Source organism: Pocillopora verrucosa, chromosome 14 (genome assembly GCF_036669915.1).
Source record: "Pocillopora verrucosa isolate sample1 chromosome 14, ASM3666991v2, whole genome shotgun sequence".
NCBI lineage: Eukaryota > Metazoa > Cnidaria > Anthozoa > Scleractinia > Pocilloporidae > Pocillopora > Pocillopora verrucosa.
The window spans coordinates 13,163,246-13,184,589 of NC_089325.1; the positions used below are offsets into that span (position 1 = coordinate 13,163,246).

A 21,344-nucleotide genomic window follows, 5' to 3' on the forward strand; every position below is an offset into this window, starting at 1 on the left:
CCGCACGTTACTCTTCTCTCCATCTAAAAATCAGCGATCTCCAACCGGCCGCTTGCACACTGCAGGCGCCACTCCGAAATAGCAGCGCGTAGGTTCCCAAACTCTTTCGTCACGGCTGACGATTACACAAATGTCATCATGATTTCCCCGATACCGACTGTAATAATCTGAAATAGGCCACGATTCCACCAGATTGAAAAGAGGATCCTTTCCATCTAACAATTTCCATTCTCTATATCCACGCTCTGTGTAGCTATACCTCATCCCAAGCCATGCACTAGGAACCAAATCCTTTACGAATTCGTTTTCCTCTCTAGAGTTGATGACCAGGACGTCTGCATCCAACTTTTCGCAAACTGACACTGCTTCTGTAAGGCTGTGGACTTCCCGTTCTTCATCATAATTGTAACAGAAACCGTCAAACTCTGTCCAACCATCAGGACATACATCTGAAAGACCCAATGGAAAATGTTTTGTTACTAAGCCGACCGCGCGGCCTGAAAAAAAAATGGTGCATCACTCTTATTCTGATCTGGCCTTGCATACCGTCCGGGCGGGTGTGAATCTAAGAGACCACTCGATTCATTGTCCACGAAGGCAGTTTTTTTAAATTACTACTTGTTCGTTATCTTATGATGGCCCTCTCTCTATGGCAACGGGGCGGATTTTTCCCAAACTTACACCTTACGGACGCCAAAATGGCCGATTGAAGAGTTCTTTCAAAAGAAGATCGCAAAGTTATGTACGAGCCATATGTTAGAGATTTTACTCACTGAATGGTTAACGCAATTCAACGAACCCGTTTTTCGTTATTACCATTTGCTTTCTATACACCTCTGGATCGGCTGACACGAGAAGGCCTCTCGTGCAGTGGCTAAACTTGTTATACGAGAAAACCCAAATAGCTCTCAGGTTTAGTAAAGGAGCAATCTTACAATGCTTGTTGGCACTCCCTGTTGATCTCACACGACCGAAGTACCCGAGGATTGTTTTAGTGTGGTCTTTAGTGTGTTATTCAATGGTAACGCTTTTCGCCTTCCTTAAAATGTTGGAATCTCGATGACAGGCCGATAAACTACTCGAATTCAATATGAAAGTCCATTAACATTGTCACGTACTCTTTTCCTATCATTGAAACAAGTTGTTTCGCCCTGAAGACCAGTTATGACCCAAGAGGTCCAAGCTAGGAGACTAAATACGCCGTACAGCCCTTCATCCCAGAAGTAAGACTTCCTAAAATATTTCTGGATTCAACGTCATCAGTTCAGGGAATAACGCTGCATCTGCCTCAAGTATTGCGTGAATAATATTGGAAAGAGCAAAGGCGTAGGATTGTAACTCAAACGATGCAATATTTGTGACACAAGCTTGTTGATTTCCACATCCTCCTCGGACTTTGGAAACAGGATTAAGCCAAAAACACCTAAAAACTACTACTATCCAAATATGGCTTATACATGATGGGTTTAGTCTCGTGGACATTTTGCTGTTTTTATGATCTATATTTCTTACCAATTTCACATGTTTCTCCACCAAATCCTGAAGCACAAGAACACGAGAAACGACCCAGATTCTGAGGATCCTCCTCGCAAGTTCCTCCATTTTTACACGGACTTGATTCGCATGGATGAGCAGCTGAAAATTAAATGGAACAAAAAAGACGTTTGGCTGATTTCAACAAGAATATAAAACTATAACTGTACGTTATAGCTATATATCAAAAAGGCCGCCGATTCTAAGGACAGAGTAACATTCGAACCTTACCTTATTTGAGCATGCAACAACGTGCAGGTTTACAATTCCTTCAAGACTGACTGCTCTCCTTATGGAGCATGAACTATATGAGCAGATTGATTGAGACCAAAGGAGGAAGGGAAGCGACAAAGAGTGCATGAGCCGTAATTCAAACGTCAACAATTCAATATATTTGTTTTCTCTCCACGTTCTCGGACCGTAAGACTAAAACAGACAACAGGTGGTCCAGATTCTCTCACTTTTAATGATGGTCTAGAACAAAATTTAAGGATGAAGCCCTATGTGTAGGTTCAGTATAAAAAGAGGCCGGACGGATAAGAGTAACGGCTAAGTTCAATTAACATTTGTCCAAAACGCTATAGGAGATTGCACCGAACAAATTGAGACCTCCTAAATGCTTTCATGAAATATCCTGTTTTGTATCCTAATGGGATGGAAAGGAGAGTAGTCTGCGTTAATTTATCGAGGGTTAGAAGTCAGCATTATTATTTGACACAATGTATAAAGGATAAGTTTATGGATTAACCAATGATAGACTAATTATAGCGGAAAAGACCGATAAACAGACCTATCTCACAATGATCGCCCCGGTAATCTTCTGTACATTGGCAGTCATATTTCTCATCCCCTAGATCTTTGCATGTTCCTCCATTCCTGCACGGATTTTTCTGGCAGCCTCCTAAAAAATTGATAACATCTCAGAAAATTGCAGTAAAAATTGTTTGCTCAATCAGAAATCATTTGGTCAAAAAGCCAATACATTGATCAATTGAAAAAGCTCACTTGGGACACATGTTCTGTCCTTCTCTCTGAATCCTTCAGGACAGGTCTCGATACATTCTCCAGTATCAACTCGTTCTAGATACAAACATGCGTTGCAATCCGTTGGCAGTGGTTCTCCACTAGAAGTACTCCTGCAACCTAAGGAGAAAAGACAAACGTCTTGTCCATTCGACAACAATCCTGCAACTGGTTTTGCTTCAGAGTTAGGAAAGATCAGTCATTCTGTAAGGGAGAAATGAAGCAGCGAATAATTTTACCTTTTAAGGGGTCACACATCTCGTGACACTTCTGAACGCATGTATTGGTTCCTTCGTCTTTTGATGTGTCTCCCTTGCATTCCGCTTTGGTAAAGCTGCGCTTAAGTACATGGGCGTCAGTGATTTCCAATGCGTCCTCTCCATTTCCAAACGCATAAAATCGTACGTGAAGCTTCGGCTTCTCTTTGTCGATCATGGATAGGTAGATCTCTCCCTTCTCAGTGGTGCCTTGACTTTTCCCATATTCTATGACAGTGGCATCGGGTTCTTGTTTGACACAAACAAAATATGGCTGGTACAAGATTTCATCTCCCAATCCAACTGCATCGACATCCACACTTGACACTTTCAGAGCCTGTGACTGTAAATAGATTGCAAAATTGAACGAACAGCCGGCTGATGACTAGAATACTTTTAGGAGTAAATGTGCCTTCTTTGATCGTTGCTTCAGTTACTAACTATGAAATTTATATTCTAAGCATCAGTACGTATGTATGCAACAAAATTCAAGCCATTTCACATTACCGATGTCTAAGAATTTGTAATTCTTTCCTCTCTTTAAATGCTGCTCGTTGCTCTTTCAGACTAAAATCCTCAAAAAGGAGGAGCACACTCAATGATTAACATCCTAGTTATATTTACACTTTACCTTAAAGATTCCAACCCCATGAGGAGAAATCTGCACATAGTACCAAGTGTCTTTGTCCTTAGGAATGACAGAAAAGATGACAAAAACTGTGCCTTTAGTTGAAGCGGTAAAATGGAGACATTTTCCTCCCTGACCAGGGTCAAACCTTAGAGCATTTGACCATTTCACGTTGCATGGCAAATAACCAACTACCTCCTGCATTTGAAATATGTGCTCGGCTGGCCATTCCACCCTGGCTATCTCTCCACCAATCAAGTTCGTATCTAGCTTTTGGAAAGTCTTTCTTGAAATGTTGAACCCCTGTTCGTCAACGTTCAGTGCTCCTCTCTCTTCGTCGTATTTGAGCACTAATCCATAAATGCAAAGGTAGTGATCTCCAGAGTCCACGTTCCCGCTACCACCGCGTTTGCAACCACTAAAAAAGTCAAATTTGTCATCACTTTTACTGACTACCCACTCTCCATCAATGAACCTTACGAAACACTCCAACTGACTTGGAATCTTGACCATTCCATGGTAGGAACCTGTCAAGTCATTGTCCATTTTAAAGATCACTTTGAAGGCAGCTTGGTGCTTGGTCATCTCCACCCATGATGGCCTTCCAGCTTTCGTTTGATATTTGTAGTTCTGTGTTTGGCACCCGGGTATGCCAGGAGCCAGTGACATGTCAGATACCGAGATGGATCCCTATTTGGAAATCAAAGAGGAAAGAAAAACAAACGCTCATCGATAGTCGCAACCGACTAGCGAGTCGAGTGAAATGAAAAACTTAGTCCCTCTTTGAAACCATTTGGCACACTATTATTGAAAATCACGAGAAAAAAAAAACGCATTAGGGCCTTACGCTAAGATGCGAGTTAAAAGAAGAAAGGCAAGAAAATGGAAGATCGGCGGCTATAAATAGATAAAATGCGTATTGACTGAGTAAGGTCGGGCTTCACTTGAAAATATTTGGCTCTCGGCCATGAGGCACAGACCTGGCTTTACTTGGTCCTCAAGTTATGACCTCGAGCCATTTATTTTCCCGTCCGGCCTATGTACCCACATAGTCAAAAACTATATAGACCACCTCTTCCATGTAAACATCAATTGCTCTCTTCAATGAAGTTCTCCGCTGGCGGATAGAGTACTCAAGTGCCTCTCGGCTGAGATATTCACAGAACTCTTTGACGACAGTTCCATTGATAGTTGCATTGTAGTAGTGTTTATTAGTCCTTGGGTCTTTCCGCAACTCAGCTCTGTGTGCTTCACATCCAAAACTTGGTGCTGCATCGGGAAAAAGGTCAGAGGATCGGAAATTCAGCAATTCTGTTATAGAACTGATTGTGAATTTGAAGGCCTTTGGGAACGTGGGAATTGACTTCAGCCATTCCTTAAACTCGGCTTTAAACGTGGGAGCGTAGACATCAGAAATGACAGCTGCAATCTCCTGACTCCCTCCTTGGACAGACATAGAGGTGGAAGAGGTTTTGGTTTGGGACCTTTGTCTTTCACCTTCTACGTCGCTCTTTCTGGCGCCAGCACTGGCAAAGAAAGATTTAAATTCAAATTCCATAACCTCGCTAAACTCTGTTTTAGATGACACCTCCTTAGCATCCATGCTTTTGCGGATCTCAAGTTGGCCACCGAATCGTCCTGCCTTGATGTAGTGAGTTCCAAAGCGTTGAATAAAATCCTCTAAAAGCGGTAAAACAACAATTAATCCTGATGGGTATTTTCAAGAGGCATCGCAAGGCTGGATGAGGGGAGTAAAAAGAAATAAAATTTAACTCACGAAATTTTAGAGCTGCCCCTGGCTCGTAGTATGAGGTTGGAAGCATCATGAACTCTCGAAGGAATCCAACGTTCAAATTGTCAGGCTTCACTACATCCATAAAAATTTCATACCTAGAAGAGTGATAGTAGTGAGATACGATTACTATGGCAGAAGTGCTGAAAGTAGAATGTAGATAATCTTTTCGCTCATACGGGAAGAAAACTGCTAATGGACCACTGGTGTCGATATGAACACCAAATAAATGTCTCCTTCTTTGATTTACAACATTGAAACATAAAATACCCTAGACAGTTTCATGTTTCTTTTGATAATACAAACTAGACATGCATTTAACGCTGTTTAAGACATAATCATTGGTGCTTGTTACCTGTCAACATCAATATCAAATACAGCGAGATATTTCTGTGAGCCTTCAGTAGCTGTGCTTCCCCAAGCTTTTTTCACCCCACCATAGAAACCAAAGCCGGATCCGGAGACGCCTGACTGCTGTTCTAGATATTTTTGGTATTCAGACCGACTGTAGAATACCTGCATATTGGCACTTGTGTCGTATACTCCGAGGAGCTTCATTGTGTCGGGAATCATTTTGCCGTTGTATCTAGACCGTAAGATCCGTTTGATTTAGTTTTAACTTGGAGAACTTTACTGACACCGTTTAATGATCTGAACTGTTGAAGCTAATTTTTTGTCATAAATTTTTATACACGCAGTGTAGACATTTGTCATGGAGAGAAATTTCTAGTTCTGTTTTCAACTTATGAATGATGATTGGCAGATCAGAGATACTATTTCGCAAGAAATCGTACTGCCCTAGCACATACTAAAAAAAGAGAAACAAATTACAGTGCTTGTATAGACGCCATTAGAGAAACTGATGTACCTCGCGAAGGAAAATGTTGTTTGGAGGAAAGTTTATTAGCTCTTAGTTTCTAGACATAAAAAAGACGCAAAAATAGAACTAGCCAGTACACTCGTCAGCAGAGTAAGCTTATTGTAAAGGAAAGCGTCCTACAGATACAGATTTTGTAAGAGACACAGCCTTTTGAACGGTAGCGAAGTACAAATGTAAGGGCTGTGATGCGATTGGCTTAGGTATCGTCGGGTATTTTCTCCTTAATATTTATAGAACCACGAACGATATCCCGCAAAGCACCAGTTTTTTTATTCAGTAAAGAGCTGTTATTGGGTAACATTCCAGTTGAAATATAGATCAGCTTTGGAAATTAAAAAAATTGTTGCAGTAATTAATGTTTTCAGAATCTTTTCATACTTGGTTATCAGCACTCGCCTCAAAATCTTACGAAACAGTTCCACAATACCGTGAGTCTCTTCCGACAAACACATGCACAAAGGGAAGTTGGTTTACTTGTTTACACCGCCTGATGTCTTTACCTTTGTTTCCGAGCACAGGCTCTCTGTACAAGATCCATTCTGCTGGACTCAGGACTGTAGTCTCCTCGGCCATCAAAGCCAACTCCCACAAATGTGGCTCCAGGTATCAGATCCTACGACGTGAATGCACCGTTCAAATTGAAACTATTGTTTGACAAACCCTTGACTCTTACAATGTGCATACTAGTTAAAGATACCATTGTGAGAGATTTCAGTTATCATGACTGTCATAAATCATTTGATCTTTATCAAAATGCTTATTTTCCCTTTCTTTTTACTTCTCGTTTGGAGATTCTAATGAGTAATTGTAACCACTGTTTGACAAACCCTTGATTCTTACACTGTACATACTAGTTCAAGTTAATATTGTGAGAGATTTCATTTTTTTTATGGCTTTCATAAATTATTTTATCTTTATCAAGCAGCGTATTTTCTGTTTCTTCTCTGCGTGTTAAATTGGGATTTTTTTGTGTCACTTAAATGTAAGTAAATCCCGCTGAACTCACAATACATTTGTTGGTTGCCCACGTGGCGTCATAACAGCGATCACCAGGTTGATATCCACTTCCAAAGCATCCGTTCATTATCAATCCACCAGCACCAAATGGAAATGTAAATGGCTGCTGTCCTTGCACAGTTGGTGCAGGTTTTGATTCCGGAACAACTTTTGCATCCATGTGGTAACCAGGCGGAATGAACATGTCATCGGTCTGCCAACCTTTGTCACCAGTGATGTCAAGTTTTATCTTCAAGTAAAGTATTAGCAATTGTAAAGACTACAGTACTTCTCAAAGGTAAGTTGATCCTCTTTACTCGAAACTATCGAGATTCAAGGATCGAGGATCGAGGATCGAGGATCGAGGATCGAGGATCGAGGATCGAGGATCGAATATCGAGGATCGAGACTCTCGAATAATTTTTCGAGGATCTCGCCCTGCAGTACTGTATGTGTCAGCTCGTTGATATAAAAATATTCGACAAACTCTTGAAATACTAACTGCTTAGTCATAAGAAAAGTCTCCCTGCACTCCACATTCCTCTAGTGCCGGACCAAAACAAATCACTAGAGTCTTCACTGCATTAAACCTTTTAACTCTCATGATCCTCAGCAATCCTCATTGCTGGATAGTGTATTGAAACCGTTCGGGGAATTCACTTTTAACTTTTTATTAATGGCGAAGGTTAAGCCGGAGTGAAAAGAATTTTAGAGAAGTTAAGAATGTACTAACCTCGGAACCGAGAAATTGGTCGACTTTATTTTGCTGCTGTTCCATTTTTTCCATTTGCTTTTCAGCCATCTTACCACCCATTTCCACAGCTTTTTCGCCAGCAGCCGCGGCCACAGCTGGGTTCGCTCTCTTCTGCAATGTCTCTTTGGGATTTTTCTGTTGGAAAATTAAGTTAAAGATTTATAAAGTATGAGGATAAAGGATAAGCTTAGCTTCGTTTTTACAATGTGAGATTTTCATGCCCTCCCAATCTTAATTGATGGAGGATGCCTTTCCCATCTCTCTCTCTCTCTCTATCTTGCTCCCCCCCCCTCCCTCTCTCCCTCTCTCCCTCTCTCCCTCTCTCCCTCTCTCTCTCTCTCCCTCTCTCCCTCTCTCCCTCTCTCCCTCTCTCCCTCTCTCCCTCTCTCCCTCTCTCTCTCTCTCCCTCTCTCCCTCTCTCCCTCTCTCTCTCTCTCTTTGTCTCACTTTTTTTTGCTGGCTTTAATAACGGACCTGCATCTCAGCCTTCGGTGTCAGGAGCTGCACTCGATGATAGAATGGTTAAATATTTTTATTCTCGACTGAAAGAGACAATCCATACACTGACACCAATACACACTCAAATTGAAATACCTAAAATACATCACAACAACGTTACTAATAGAGTGTAAATAATTTTGTTTGATTCAAATGTTATAAGCACCTTGGACCCAGAGTCTGATTTTTTTTCCTGTTCTTTGGTCTTTACTCTACTGTTTAACTCCTTTGTCAGTAAATTGACTCCGGCCTCCAACAATTTTTCCCCAAGAGCTGTTCCTTTGAACTGGAAGGAGAAGTAAAGCACACATTGAAAATGTGTCTCAAATATTATTTTAATCAAAAGATCAAGGAACACTTTTCGGATGCGAATGGATTACCAAACCACGTTTGGTTAAATAAAGCAGTTTCCTTGAGGAAGATCGAAGTGGTTACCGGGAACCATTGAAGTTAGAAAAGGAATGGTAAGGACTTTAGTGTCAAGAGCAAAGGATTAATGAAATCCTTACTTTGATGTACTGATTTGAAGTAATGATCCATTGCAGGCAATCGCTGTCTGCCTGCTTGATCTCAATTTCAGTGGATGCACATGAAAATGAACAGGCAATTTAACTCACAGAATCCAGATTCAGCAAAAGTAAGTTACAGAATTGATTTTTTAGCCGACTGACTGGTATTTTAGACATGATTCAGGAAAGACCAGGACACCTACGGTCACATTAACAACGTTAGCTCATATAAATTTTAAAAGAAGACGCATTTTTAGGAGGTGAAAGATGGTGTTTCTTGGAAACAATGCTCGTTTTCTGAACTACATACATTATTCTCGACACTACAAGAAATTGAACTACAGAACTGAATTATCCAGTAATTCAACTTCTATGCCACAAAGTTGGCACTCACCATGTTATTTCTCGATGAATTTTTTTCCTTCCCTCCTTTCTTTTCTCCTTCTTCAGAGTCACGCAAATTCAAAATGTTTCTTTTTCTGTGGTTACCTTAAAAAAGAAACCAAGAAAGAGATAAGTATTGATTGATGTTGGTGGCCATGTAACTTTATATTTTTCGCGGATCATGCAAATATTCTTACTCTTCCATTTTTGCCAGAAACCTCAGAATCAATTTCAGCATCCCTGTTTTTTATTTCATTCTTTGTTGTGGTTGTTGTTGTTGTTGTTGTTTGGCTGTTTATGTGTGCGTAACTGACCTTTAAACATGGTAGCATGATTCTGCTACGCGGTTTTTTTTGTGCGTGCTATCGCAATGGATGTGAGGTGGTATTTTACCTTTAAATTTTTGCTTTCTATTTCAAACTAATAACCACATGTTGTTTACACAAAGACAAGGCAATGTGACGTGCAAAGGATCTTTTTTTGACAAAGCCTCATCGATTAATGTTTTCTCCTTCTCAGTTATCCTTTAGCACGTCACGCAACAATCACCTCGAAAGAACCGCCACTCGGTTCGGGAAGTCGGGAAGAGTAGCGTTGTGTAACATCCCAAAGAACGACTAAGATGTAGATTGCAATGAACGAAGAAGTCTATCTATTAATGTAATAGTTCGATGTGAGCTAATAAAGATTATAAGTCAGCTCAGGATGTCCTTATCTTACCGTCATTTTCAAACTCATCCTGAAGTTTCTTTATAACTTGCGTTAAATCTTCAAGTTGCTTTTTGAAATCTTCCCTGTTGTTCAAGTCCTCTGCCGGCGTTCTTTGTAATGCCTTAGTATTAACATTGTCTGAAAGTTAAAACGCCACACTATTTTACTACATTAAAGATTGAGATTGGACGCAGACAATAATTTACAAATTTCATGGCTGTTTGCAAGGTGTTGCTTATTTCGACAAGGCAAGTCATTGCTTTCTATCCATTTCGCACAAAAAAAGGAAATGACGAAACATTATCCCTGTCCGGACTTTCCTCTGTTTTACTTAAAATCTCCACAAATCAAATTAGCGAGTTCCACATCATTTACGAAAATCAGGATACGAAAAAAACGTAATTGCATGTCAAAACATTGACAAAATTCTGCGAAAAAGCAATTCTCGATACCCAAATTTAAAGGCAAATTTTGAAATATCTCGCTGATTTGAAAGTTTTTTTTTGTTAGCTGTATTGAAATCTAAAATAATGTGAGCTTTGGTATTTTTTTTTTGGGATGCTTATTATTTAGTTCCAGCTTCTCTTTGTTTTCGTGTAGTTATTTCCTCCTAACTGCAACGTAAAAAAAAACAAACAAAAAAACATACAATTAACCGTGTGTTTGCATGCATGCACGAAGTTTCGGGCTCTTGGGACTCAATTACCTGTTTTTTCTTCATTCTTGCTCACACTTTGTTGAGGAAAAGCACATTTGAAATCTTCCTAACAGTGTTCAATTCCAAATATTACTCCTTGCCCGAAGTGGGTTTTGTAAATGTACAGTCAAGAGATATGGTCGAGTCCAAGAGGATATCAATTGATATTCTCTCGCCGAGTCAGGATATATCTTCATTTAACCTATACCTTTTTTTAATATTATATGATATTGCCCGTTGATCCTTACCTATGTATAACGCCAGAAGCAGCCAAAAAGGGATGAGATGCTCAAAGAACTGAGTCATCCTCTGGGTACTTAAAATCTATTAAAACAACAAACACAAAAATATTAATCTCGACCCTACAAATTCACTAGGAATTACGCTCCGACCCTTCTTGTTTCATTGGTTTTTCCCAACCCAAAGGCAAATCTAAATGAGTGTTACTTCTTTAAGGCAAGTTAGCAAACCCTGACGCAATGTGTATCCTAGCATTGCTCCTTTAGTCGAATAACGTTTTCAGTCGTCTACCCAGGAAAACTCGTTTCCGGTACTGTAGAGATATTTTCTATTCAAAGGAAATATTCTAATCGCCGATTATACTATAACAGCTTTAGTATTGAATTAGTTAGCGTGTGCACTAGGTTAAAAATTGTTCTGTTCTGCAAAATATCTTGACAAATTTTGTTTCCACCAAATTTTGAATTTGGCAATCGCGTACACACCTGAAAACACCCGTATATTTTTAAAATAACCAGATGGTGTCAATCACGTTGAGATGAAAATTTTCCTCTAGGTTCCGTTTGCAGGAAAATGCATGTTTATCGCAGCTCGAACGCCGCGAAAAATTAGATATTTTTGCGGGCTTCGTCTACCTGAAGGCATCAAATTAATTTACTTGAGTGATCGCACGACAATTTCATTCACATCAACGCCTCCATATGTAAAAAAATATACCAGCTCCGAGGTAGGGCGAAGTCGACTTAAATGCTTGGTACGGCTCGATAAAAGTTTGGTAGAAAAAAAAGAAAACTGCGCGCTCTTAAAGACCAAAACTGAAGACAAATATATCTGCATAATTTTTGCAATAAACAAAACTGGCGTAGTGCGTTCGGGCCCTTATTCAGCTCATATGCAATTTGGGCAGAAGAAACAAATTTTATCTTTGACGGAGAACAACGAGTGTCAGTGGACATGCACTCTCATGAATAAACATGCAGAGCTTCAAATTACGTTCGAAAGCACAACAGTCCTCATTCCATTGTAAGATGGATTAAGGGGTCGGGAAGAATTCAGTAGGGGAGGGAAATTTACTACACTGGAAAGAAAGAAACAACGCTTAAGGCCTTACTCATTCTCATTTTAGATATTTGCGACCAACATCTTGCTTGAAAGAAATTTCCAAAGAAAATTAATCGTACCGAGGTCGGTCGAAGGCATCCCAAAATATCACCAGACTTACCTTAATCAATTGAATGTAATTACTTTAAAATTTGCATTGCATTTGAATTTTTTTGTTAAGAACTTCGATGCACATGTTTAGTTTTCAATCGAAAGGTTTTGGTAAAGCGTTTCCTTCAACGAAGAATGTGAACGCGCGACCTGATGTGAGACACATTTTGAAAAATTTTCCGGCCACCGATGGTTTACGTAGATTTGAGAGCAGATGGGACAACGTTTCTCTCGATCGATCTGAAATGCAACTCAAATTGATGTAACCATATGCGAAACGAAAGAGTATGTGATCGAAGACGCGCCAAAACTCCCTTCATTTATGGACAACTGTGAATTTTCGTCTTTTTACATTGCCCTTTCAAACAGCAGTAACAAAACCAACAGACTGATTATCAGTAGTGGAAGATTCCGAAATCCTTCGCGCTCAATCAGAGCGTCTCAAAATGAAAATAACCAATGTACTAGTTGATTGAACCAATATACAACTCGAATTAACATAACTAAATTCGACAGAGAATTGAACATGTTTTAGGCCACGCCAAGACCCCATCATATATGGACAATTCTTGGCTTTTCTTTTCTTTTCATGACCCTTTCAAACAGCAGTAACAAAACCAACTGATCATGAATCGATATCAGTGGTGGAAGATGCCAGCGTCCTTTGTGACTATTCAAAGCGTCTCAAAGTAACTTAGCTACACTGGATTTTCACACGCAAACTTTTCACTTTCCGACTCATTTTAACTTTGCAATGGAAGTTACGAAGAACACAATATTTTCGCTCAAGAACATTTTTTTTTCAATTTTGTCATCCTACAATTGTACTTTGCACGAAAATCTGTGATCAGTTCTTCCCTCTAGATTTTGTCTTTCCTGGCGAAAAGAGGGCGAATCAGAATTTTTCTTTGTCCCAAGTAAGTGACAAGAGGAAAGAACACCTTTCTCTAAAAAGATGGATATGTTATGATAATCGAATGCAGTAACTTACCACCAAGTCACTAAAACTGAACACGCGCACGATGGAAATGCTCCACAATTTTAGATCTTTGCTAAATTGAGATTAAAAATTAAGATATCTCTTTATTCTGCTTACTGCTTTCCCAAGGGGAAATAAAGCTCTCAGGAATAATTGCGAGTATTGAATGAAAGGCAATCGATCAACAGCACAATGGTCATTTCTAAGCCACCAACTATTGTAATGAGCTTAGTGCAAAAGATTCTGCAAGAATTAATGGTTATATTGAGTTAGTCAAATATTTTTTTGCATGAGGTTGACAAACGCCATAGACAAATTCTCATACGAGGGCCGTAAGTGATGACGCGAACAGGGTCAGGAAAAGAAAAGGGGATCCCATGGGAGAATAATTGCTTTTATGTTTGAAACTGAGTCAGACAAAGAGAATTTTTAAAATGCCCGCATATTATAGCATCTAAATTCGATTTAGCCTTTGCTAGAGAAGAAGAACTCATTCTCGTCGCGACAATTTATGTCTTGAATCTGCACGTTTACTAGTACTTTCAATGTTACGGGAGACCATTGCGATGAAATGGTGTGGAGACGCTGCGAACTTTCCAGAAAAACTGACAGAATAGGAGAGGGGTGGGGGGGGGGGAGGGGGCGGTTCTGCGTCGACCCGAGCATCCCATCCAAGGGGAATCAGTAATTATGCTACAAAAACCGGGATAAACTACGGCTGTTAGGGCAACTGCACCGGTTTGAGTACAGTCTTAACCTAGTCTTGTACCCAGACCTTCAACGACCAAGCGGTTGTAAGGTCCTACACTTCAGAGACAGTTACACGGCAGGATCTGGGTACTAGATTAGCCTTACCTTTTTTGTATGAGACACTCAATGGTTGGTCGAAAGGAGAGTGTTTGCGCCCTATTATGGTCTTGAAGAAAGCTTTCTCTTTTAGGTTCTTTTGTGTTTCACTCAGCCTACGAGCTCTCAAAGTTGTGAAAGACTTACAATCAAATCGCGAAAATTTCTAGCGAAGTGTGAAGGTGTTTTCTTTTTTAAAAGAGGGTTAAGCATGATGATGTTACATCTATTGATGTAACCGCTCGCAGTATAATTAGCGTTATAACAACAACAGTTTTTTTTATTATTATTATTATCTCTAGGGGTATTATGGTAGGCAAGCCCGTCATTGTTTTTCTTTAACAACCAATAGTCGAGAACCAATTAATTATTTCATTTTCTCGTCAACGTTACTCAAACGTTTCCCAAAAGAAACAGATAACATCCAAAATAATGATTACAATTTCAACAAGCACATGCTAATCTCAGGTAATACGTCGGTTTCGCTGCAATTTTCCTTCGATACAAGCCTCTCTGAACCTCTTCCCGTCCAGAAAGCTCGCAAAAGGAGTGTCTTTCATAGATAAAGACCGAAGCCCAAAGAGCACTTCATGGTAAGGAGAGGCTGTGACATAAATTTAAAAATGATTAGATTTTCTTTTTTCTAATCGTCTGGCTCCCATATGGTCTAGCGGTTAGGATTCCTGGCTTTCACCCAGGCGGCGCGGGTTCGACTCCCGGTATGGGAAGGATGACTCTTCTTTTATTTCCTTCTTCGTGTTGTTCACCGTCTATGTGTTCGAAGAATTTTTCCATATCATTTTGTCGTATTAAGACACTAACGCGTTATTGACCCCGCGGGGCAATGTGATGTCTAAACATGGGGGTGTAAACGTTATTCACACATACAGTTTAGAGGGTCATGTAAGTGATTCAATCTTGTAGACCAAAGTACGGCCAGGGCTGAAACTACATATCTAGTAGAAGATAAAATTTGTTTGTTCGTAGTGACCCCTGATGTAAAAAAGGGAAAAAATATTCTAATCTGTAACATTTTAGATATCAAACAGAGGCCTATCACGCTCACAAATCGATAACTGATGGCAACATTGCTGATGCACTAAAATTCCGGTCACTGTTTGATGTCATAGCTGTCACTATCGATGGCACTGGTGATAACCAATGGTGATGCCGGTGCCATAATTGTTAGCGTTGAAGTTGCGAGCAATTTCACAACATCACTGCTGCCAATTTCGATGCCACTGCGATCAGTTGTATTATTTTCAACGCCGGCGCACGAAACATCAATAAAATTGGTATCATTTCTTATGCCGTTTGCATTATCGTTCAATGCACTACCACGAATCTGGAATCAGTTGCATTATTTTCGACGCTGGTACAAGGAATTTTGATATTACTGGTATCATTTCTAATGCCGTTTGCACTATTATCCATTACACTTCCGTTATTTTCATTGCCTTCGCCATCATTGATTGCTGATTGAGTGCCGATTTCCCCACTACCTGTGTCAATAACATTGCAATTGCTGACATCGCTGTTAAAGCCATTGCAAGAAATATGACTTTCATTAGTATCATTACCGGTACCGTCGCCTTCATTTTCAGTTTGGCTATTGCCATGATTATTTCCGATGCTGTTACCATTTTGGGTGCAATCATTCTCAACGTCATTGCCGTCATTGTGGAGACCAATACCAAGACTGTTGATGTCACTGCCATCATACTCAGTGTCATTAGCATAATTTTCAGTGTTGCTTACATTATCTTCAGAGTTATTGTATGTAATATCAATGCCACTGGCATCAATGCCGATGCCAGTTCCGTAATTGTCAATGCCATTGTCATTGCGAGTAATTGGGAAGCTGTTATCAGTTGCATATCCTCTTTCATTGCCTGGATATGGTGGGGGAGGTTCCCCAATGTATGACAAATATGATGTTTCAATATGCACCTGTAGCGGCGCGGTGCGTCCTGGGAAAGTGGTCGAAACGAATCCTGGGTAGTGTTCGCGAGATGCTCTGGCAGAGTGTTGCATGCTGGGTATGTTAACTGTCATTGTTGTTGTATGCTCTTGCCGCTGGCCGCCAAAAATATATTTTCGATCTTTGCAGCACAAGACTAAGAAGATCAGCCCACCAACGACGAAAACCGCGAGAAAAAAGAAGCCAATGAATGAACTGGCGTTGAACGCTGAAAATTGAAGAACAGAGTGTCAACTTGAAATTTTTGATAAATCTAATAAGTATTAAGATCTTCATCTGTCTTAAGTAGTCAGCCAGCAACGAAAAGAAAGAAATTAACATCTTGCTGAAGTTTTGTATGTTATATACTCTCATTTCAAAAATTAATTGATGTCATCAGTTGCGATAAAAATATATAACATTTTCGTACTCCTTGTTCATCTGTCTGTCCGTCTTTTTGTCTGTCTGTCTTTCTGTGTGTCTGTGTGTCGGTGTGTCTGTCTGTCTGTCCTTCTTTCTGTTTGTCTTTCTGTCTGTCTATCCGTCTTTACTTGTCTCACTCATGTCTGCGAGAGATATGTCCTAAACTTTTTTTATCGTTGTCTCGTTTTGGTTTGGTCTTGATCTAAGCGTCATATATAATTGCATAAAAAATTGAACCAGGTAAAGAAAACCTTGAGCTGAAAATCTTTTTTACACTGTGGCTAAATTACCTTCCACCTTCTGAAGGAGAGACAGCAAGACTGTGAAGGAAAGCATATAAAGCATAAACTACAATATCTTCTTAAGTTCTGATACAAATATTGTTATGATCTTCACTTAGTCGAATGACAATAATTTTTTTCTGAATATAAACTGCATTATTTTCATTTAAGAGTTTATTATTTCTTTACGTTTATGAATACTGAGCTAACTCATCTTCCTTGCTAAAGTAGAGATTTTAAACGTAAATATCGTGGTATCAGACAGATCTTTTCCTGCGAAAAAGATAGGATCCAGACGTTTTAAACGGTCATCACATGCCTCCGTTTCCCCATTATCCCTCAATGAAGCAACTGTGATTGAAAGTGGAAAGTAATAACTTGCGACGGATGGATGTGTGGAAGGAAAAAGATAATTGCTTAAAACAACCGAACGATCCAGCTTGCCTTTACATGAATACTTTCATGATTTCAAGCAAACGTAGATCTCACTTACCTATAAAGACATAAAAACAGGTCTTCATTTTTCAAACAATAACTAAATTTTCCTTTTAAAATATACTAACAGAAAAAAGTTTCTGTGTTACTCCCCACTGAAGTTTCTTAGGAATTTATCCAATAATAATGAAAATACAGAAAACCGAATTAATTACCCGAATGTTAGGCAACTGCTGTGCTATTAACTGCTTTGTTTTGGTGTTTTTATCACAAAGTTTAAATTACCTTGGACACGGATTGGGCAGAAGTCCCCAATAACACCGTTACACTCATTTGCTGGCCACACACATGAATTATTAAGTGCGATTTGTTGTTTCCAATTCAAAACAAAAGTGAACCATTCTTTAGGAGTGAGATAAAGAAAGCCTTGACTAAACATTTTCTAGAATGTTAGTGAATGTTGCGAATCGACGGAGTTGGCTTTGAAACCAAAGCGGTATCCGAAAGAGGATAGGTTCTTTTATTTTAATATTTATTACTGTCCTTCTTTTGTCGAGAAATATACGCTGTAATTAACGAGTGCGATGCATTGTAAGTTTTAATATTTTTTTCTTTGTATACTTATATTTCCACAGTGTTGAACGAAGCTCTAACCGACTACAGAGATACAGGTTATGCAACACTACCCCTCCCCCCTGAAAAAATCTATTGACTCCAAATCTTCACTACAGCAACAATTGAATATTCTACGACTGAATGCAGAATTAAATAATGTCCCGCAACTTAAGTTAAAAAGTAGACATCAGAATCTCAGTTCTAATGTTGAAACAAGTACGATACTATTTGTAATTGTAAGGAAATATTTTTGACTAAGAGTAATAATAACTCAGGGTTGAAAATATATCCAGAAATCGTTCAATCAAATGATTCAAGCATTAATCACAGTTTTTTTGTGTCAGTTGATTGTTCTGTCTAGCAGCGTGGATCTTCAGCGTAACACTGTCACGCATTCTTGTCAACAGCAGTAGCAAAACATTGGCGAAACCGGTTGACGTGTTCACCCTAGTAATATTTGCATAAATTGTCACATGCAGCAGCAGTTATCACGTAACAAGCTAAGGATGTAAGTACCTTCGCAAAATCCGTCGATTATCATTAATTAAACTTACATTTACATTTAATTAAACTGGCATTTACTTTCTAAAGTTGTATTTCTTTAAGCCCCAGTGAGTAAAACTGATTTTTAACAAAGTTCCTAGTTCTCGTTTGTTCATGAAAGTTTATAGATGGAATATTCAAAAATAGCTCAGCCGTCGGTCAAGTTTGAGTAGTCAACTACTTGGGATACAACTTTGGAATCCATCGTCATAAAAGTAATGTTGTTTTTCTAGACTAAATCAATTAATTACAACCCGCTGGATGATCACTTCTCAGAGCTGGTCGCTAACAGTCATTGCGAGGTATAACCACTTCCTGCATCATTAAAAAACGATTTAAAATGAAAAGGTCTCTTCTACATGCCAGGGTAAGGTGGGGGAGGCTCTCCCACTAAAATCTCCGTCCTTGGCATCATCATCGGCTGAGGAATTGCGAAGTGCAGACTTTCTAACGGTGGTGGGTAGATTGAATGTAGGAATTCTGGATAGTAATCCTGATGTTGAAGACCGGCTTCGGAAGGCTGCTGTGTGTCACAAACGTTAGTTGTCACGCTAGAGTCACGCGTACGCCGCCTTTTAGAGTTGCAGTCCATGCTGTATTTTACTAACAGGAAAATCCCTCCAAGAAGGATCAGAAGGAAAAGAACTGCCAGTACGATGTACACAGCAGATGCAACTCTTTTGAGCGCTGCAAAAGTGAAAAAAATTGTTTCTAATTTGAGTTGGAATTCTCAGAATTCGAACTGTTTCGCTATGACGAGGGGCTAACGCTCGAAACGTCAGCTTTAAAACTCTTTACGGTGGCCAACTTACTTTATCAACTAAGTTGATAATACTTAATTGCCCTGTTATACTCTCTCGGTGGGTGAGTATAACAGGGTAATCATTACAGTTTCTCTATTAACGTACATTTGTAGAATATACAGTTTCACTATCCCTTTGGGCAACCTTTTGTCTTGAAATCCAATATGTAGTGTGTATTGCAATAGTCTATCAGTCTAGCAGCACTGAAAACATCACTATAATCCAATAATCTAGGGATCAAGATTCCAAAGGAATGCCTGGTTAAGCTGTTCTCTTGGTCTGCTTTTCGCCTAATCATTTAAATTCCTTCACAGCTTTATTAAATGGCGTGATGCATTTTGACAGGTAAAGTCGTATCATCACGATTCAAAGGTAAATAAAGTTGATATCAAAGTTGGCAACTCAGAGAGCTCAAGCATTGAACAAGAACAAGCGGTTGGATGAACCAAGCACTTATACAGCGAACAATGACAAGGCTTGAAACAATGACTAGAAAACACCAGAAAACTAGGTAAAGTCAGTAAAGGTACCTTCAACTTCTTGCAAGTGACACAAGAACACTGAAAAGGAAAACAAAGAATATTATTCGTTCAGTGGTTTATTGACCCGTGAATTTTCGCAAAAAAATGTCATATTTCCCTTCTTGTTACACCCTTAATCAACAGCCCTTAATCAACATATGTGCGGGGTGCGTCGAAATAAAATATGTACTTTTCTCGGAAATCGGGTAAGTGTGAATGGTTTGATGCGACATGTGCAAGGTAAGCAATCAAGCATGTCGTTGTAATTGATTGGCGATTAACCGACAACTTGATTTCCCTAATTCCACAAATTTTAATTCTGCCTTATATATACTAGTTTCGAAGATAAATTGATTATAAAACTCCTGTGAACCGTTTGCAGCTTTGTTGTTCACACATTCCCCCAATTTTAGCCATGATTACCCTATTCAAATGAATTCAGTTAATCCATGACAACAACTACGTGTGTGCACGCTAGTTTCGAATGTTATCATAATTTCAGAAAGTGACATCAATAATTATCCTAAGAGGTTTGAATATTAGGTATTTGCCGGAAAAGCAGGTTCTTTTACTTGATGAAAAGATATGTATATTTTTTTAATTCATCAATTCGTTAAGCAATAAAAAAAAAGTCTTTCAAACTTTATAAGTGGTGATACGAGCCGCTGAAGGAAACAGAACGTGATCAAATGACAATGATGTTATGTAGAATTTTTTTACTCGCCAACCGCCTGGTGAATGAAAAACTTTCAACCTAGCATCTAGTGATCGCAAGTTATCTAAGCTTTATATCGTAACTTACAGAAATAACAAATGGCAGCGTACACTCGTGCGTCGATTTCTTCACTAAATGTGATCGATGACCAGACTGACACTTAATCATAAGGGGACCTTACGCAATCAGGACGGCAACGCCGGGAAAACGTTGACGAAAAATTGAATTTATATCTTTTGTAGAATTTTGCGAATGGATGTTGTGTTTACACTCCCTAACGGAGCCGCTTCTTTACTTCGGCGTAACTTCTGTGAGCAGCGTAAAGTTGAAAATGGAACTTAAATAATTTGTGGTTGGGGTTTCCGTTGTCAAATCATGTAAATTTCACAGTAGGTGTCATCACGTTGTCGTTCGCAGAAGACGGCTAGGAAGTGTACAAATATTTAAAACACACGGGCTGAACTGTTGTTTAGACATTAGATCTTTGTTGTTTTACCTCGACCTCGCTGACGTTGTGATTTGCTGAAGTACTCTAATGACTAAATAAAACTTGCTTATACCTCGTGATTTTGCTGTTGTTATCAATCGCATTCCCAAGCACATTGGGTAAAAACACGCTAAGATTAAGAATCCTTACCTGAACAAATGAGATACACAGAGAATTTCATCGCGTCAATTTGATCCAAAGATCACTCGTTAGACAAGCGGGTTACGATATCTTCAATACTAATTACGCTTCAATGACGGAAGGCTCAGTCTGATCACGTGACCTCGCCGGGGTCAGCTAATTAGAAAGTGGAGTGAGTTATTGATCCTTACGTGTGATAACTACTACCGCTAAGAACACTTCCGCATGATATTACCATGATCAAAAATAACTAGAGTCAGAGGTACAATTTTTTTGTTTATTCTAGACTTCCTACAAAGTGGAATCCAAGAGGACATGAACTGTAACTTGGTGGAATCATTATGCAATTTTGTGACCTAACGAAGATGTTTTCCATCATTTAGGAACCACAAAATAACAAACACTCCCCTTTAATTTCGAGCAATAACACAACTGTGGCTGAGTCGACAGGAGTGAACATAAGAGGACATGGAGGAATAAA

The 21,344-nt window shown here is 39.3% G+C and overlaps 2 protein-coding genes and 1 non-coding gene across 3 annotated transcripts; 1 reads left to right on the forward strand and 2 right to left on the reverse strand.

Annotated features, from left to right (window-relative positions):
* Window positions 1–30: 30 nt before the first annotated feature.
* On the reverse strand, window positions 31–17,124 carry LOC131768515 (uncharacterized). Its single transcript, XM_066161742.1, has 18 exons — window positions 17,097–17,124; window positions 16,613–16,642; window positions 15,337–16,128; window positions 9,975–10,103; window positions 9,265–9,359; window positions 8,528–8,647; window positions 7,843–7,998; window positions 7,120–7,359; window positions 6,614–6,726; window positions 5,589–5,819; window positions 5,219–5,331; window positions 4,514–5,121; window positions 3,445–4,131; window positions 2,796–3,156; window positions 2,539–2,676; window positions 2,324–2,434; window positions 1,513–1,635; window positions 31–497 (listed from the first exon to the last, which is right to left on the reverse strand). Exons 1-18 carry the CDS (start codon window positions 17,122–17,124, stop codon window positions 31–33), a joined length of 4,542 nt encoding a protein of 1,513 aa, XP_066017839.1.
* On the forward strand, window positions 14,596–14,667 carry Trnae-uuc (transfer RNA glutamic acid (anticodon UUC)). The gene has a single exon. It is a non-coding gene; the product is annotated as a tRNA-Glu (tRNA).
* LOC131768519 (uncharacterized) lies at window positions 16,936–21,001 on the reverse strand. The gene is made up of 3 exons (XM_059084242.2): window positions 20,873–21,001; window positions 19,530–19,559; window positions 16,936–18,883 (listed from the first exon to the last, which is right to left on the reverse strand). Exons 1-3 carry the CDS (start codon window positions 20,901–20,903, stop codon window positions 18,552–18,554), a joined length of 393 nt encoding a protein of 130 aa, XP_058940225.1. The 5' UTR covers window positions 20,904–21,001; the 3' UTR covers window positions 16,936–18,551.
* Between the last annotated feature and the right edge of the window lie 343 nt (window positions 21,002–21,344).

What these genes read in the sequence shown, in the direction of transcription:
- LOC131768515 (XM_066161742.1), bottom strand. Translation starts at nt 17,124, where the DNA reads ATGAAGACCTGTTTTTATGTCTTTATAG. An exon ending in AATCAGACTCTGGGTCCAAG is followed by an intron (nt 7,999 to 8,527) that starts GTGCTTATAACA and finishes ATTTTCCAACAG; the next exon opens with AAAAATCCCAAAGAGACATT. An exon ending in ACCAATTTCTCGGTTCCGAG is followed by an intron (nt 7,360 to 7,842) that starts GTTAGTACATTC and finishes CTTTACTTGAAG; the next exon opens with ATAAAACTTGACATCACTGG.
- LOC131768519 (XM_059084242.2), bottom strand. Translation starts at nt 20,903, where the DNA reads ATGAAATTCTCTGTGTATCTCATTTGTTCAG. An exon ending in TGTGTATCTCATTTGTTCAG is followed by an intron (nt 19,560 to 20,872) that starts GTAAGGATTCTT and finishes TTTCCTTTTCAG; the next exon opens with TGTTCTTGTGTCACTTGCAA. An exon ending in TCACTTGCAAGAAGTTGAAG is followed by an intron (nt 18,884 to 19,529) that starts GTACCTTTACTG and finishes TCACTTTTGCAG; the next exon opens with CGCTCAAAAGAGTTGCATCT.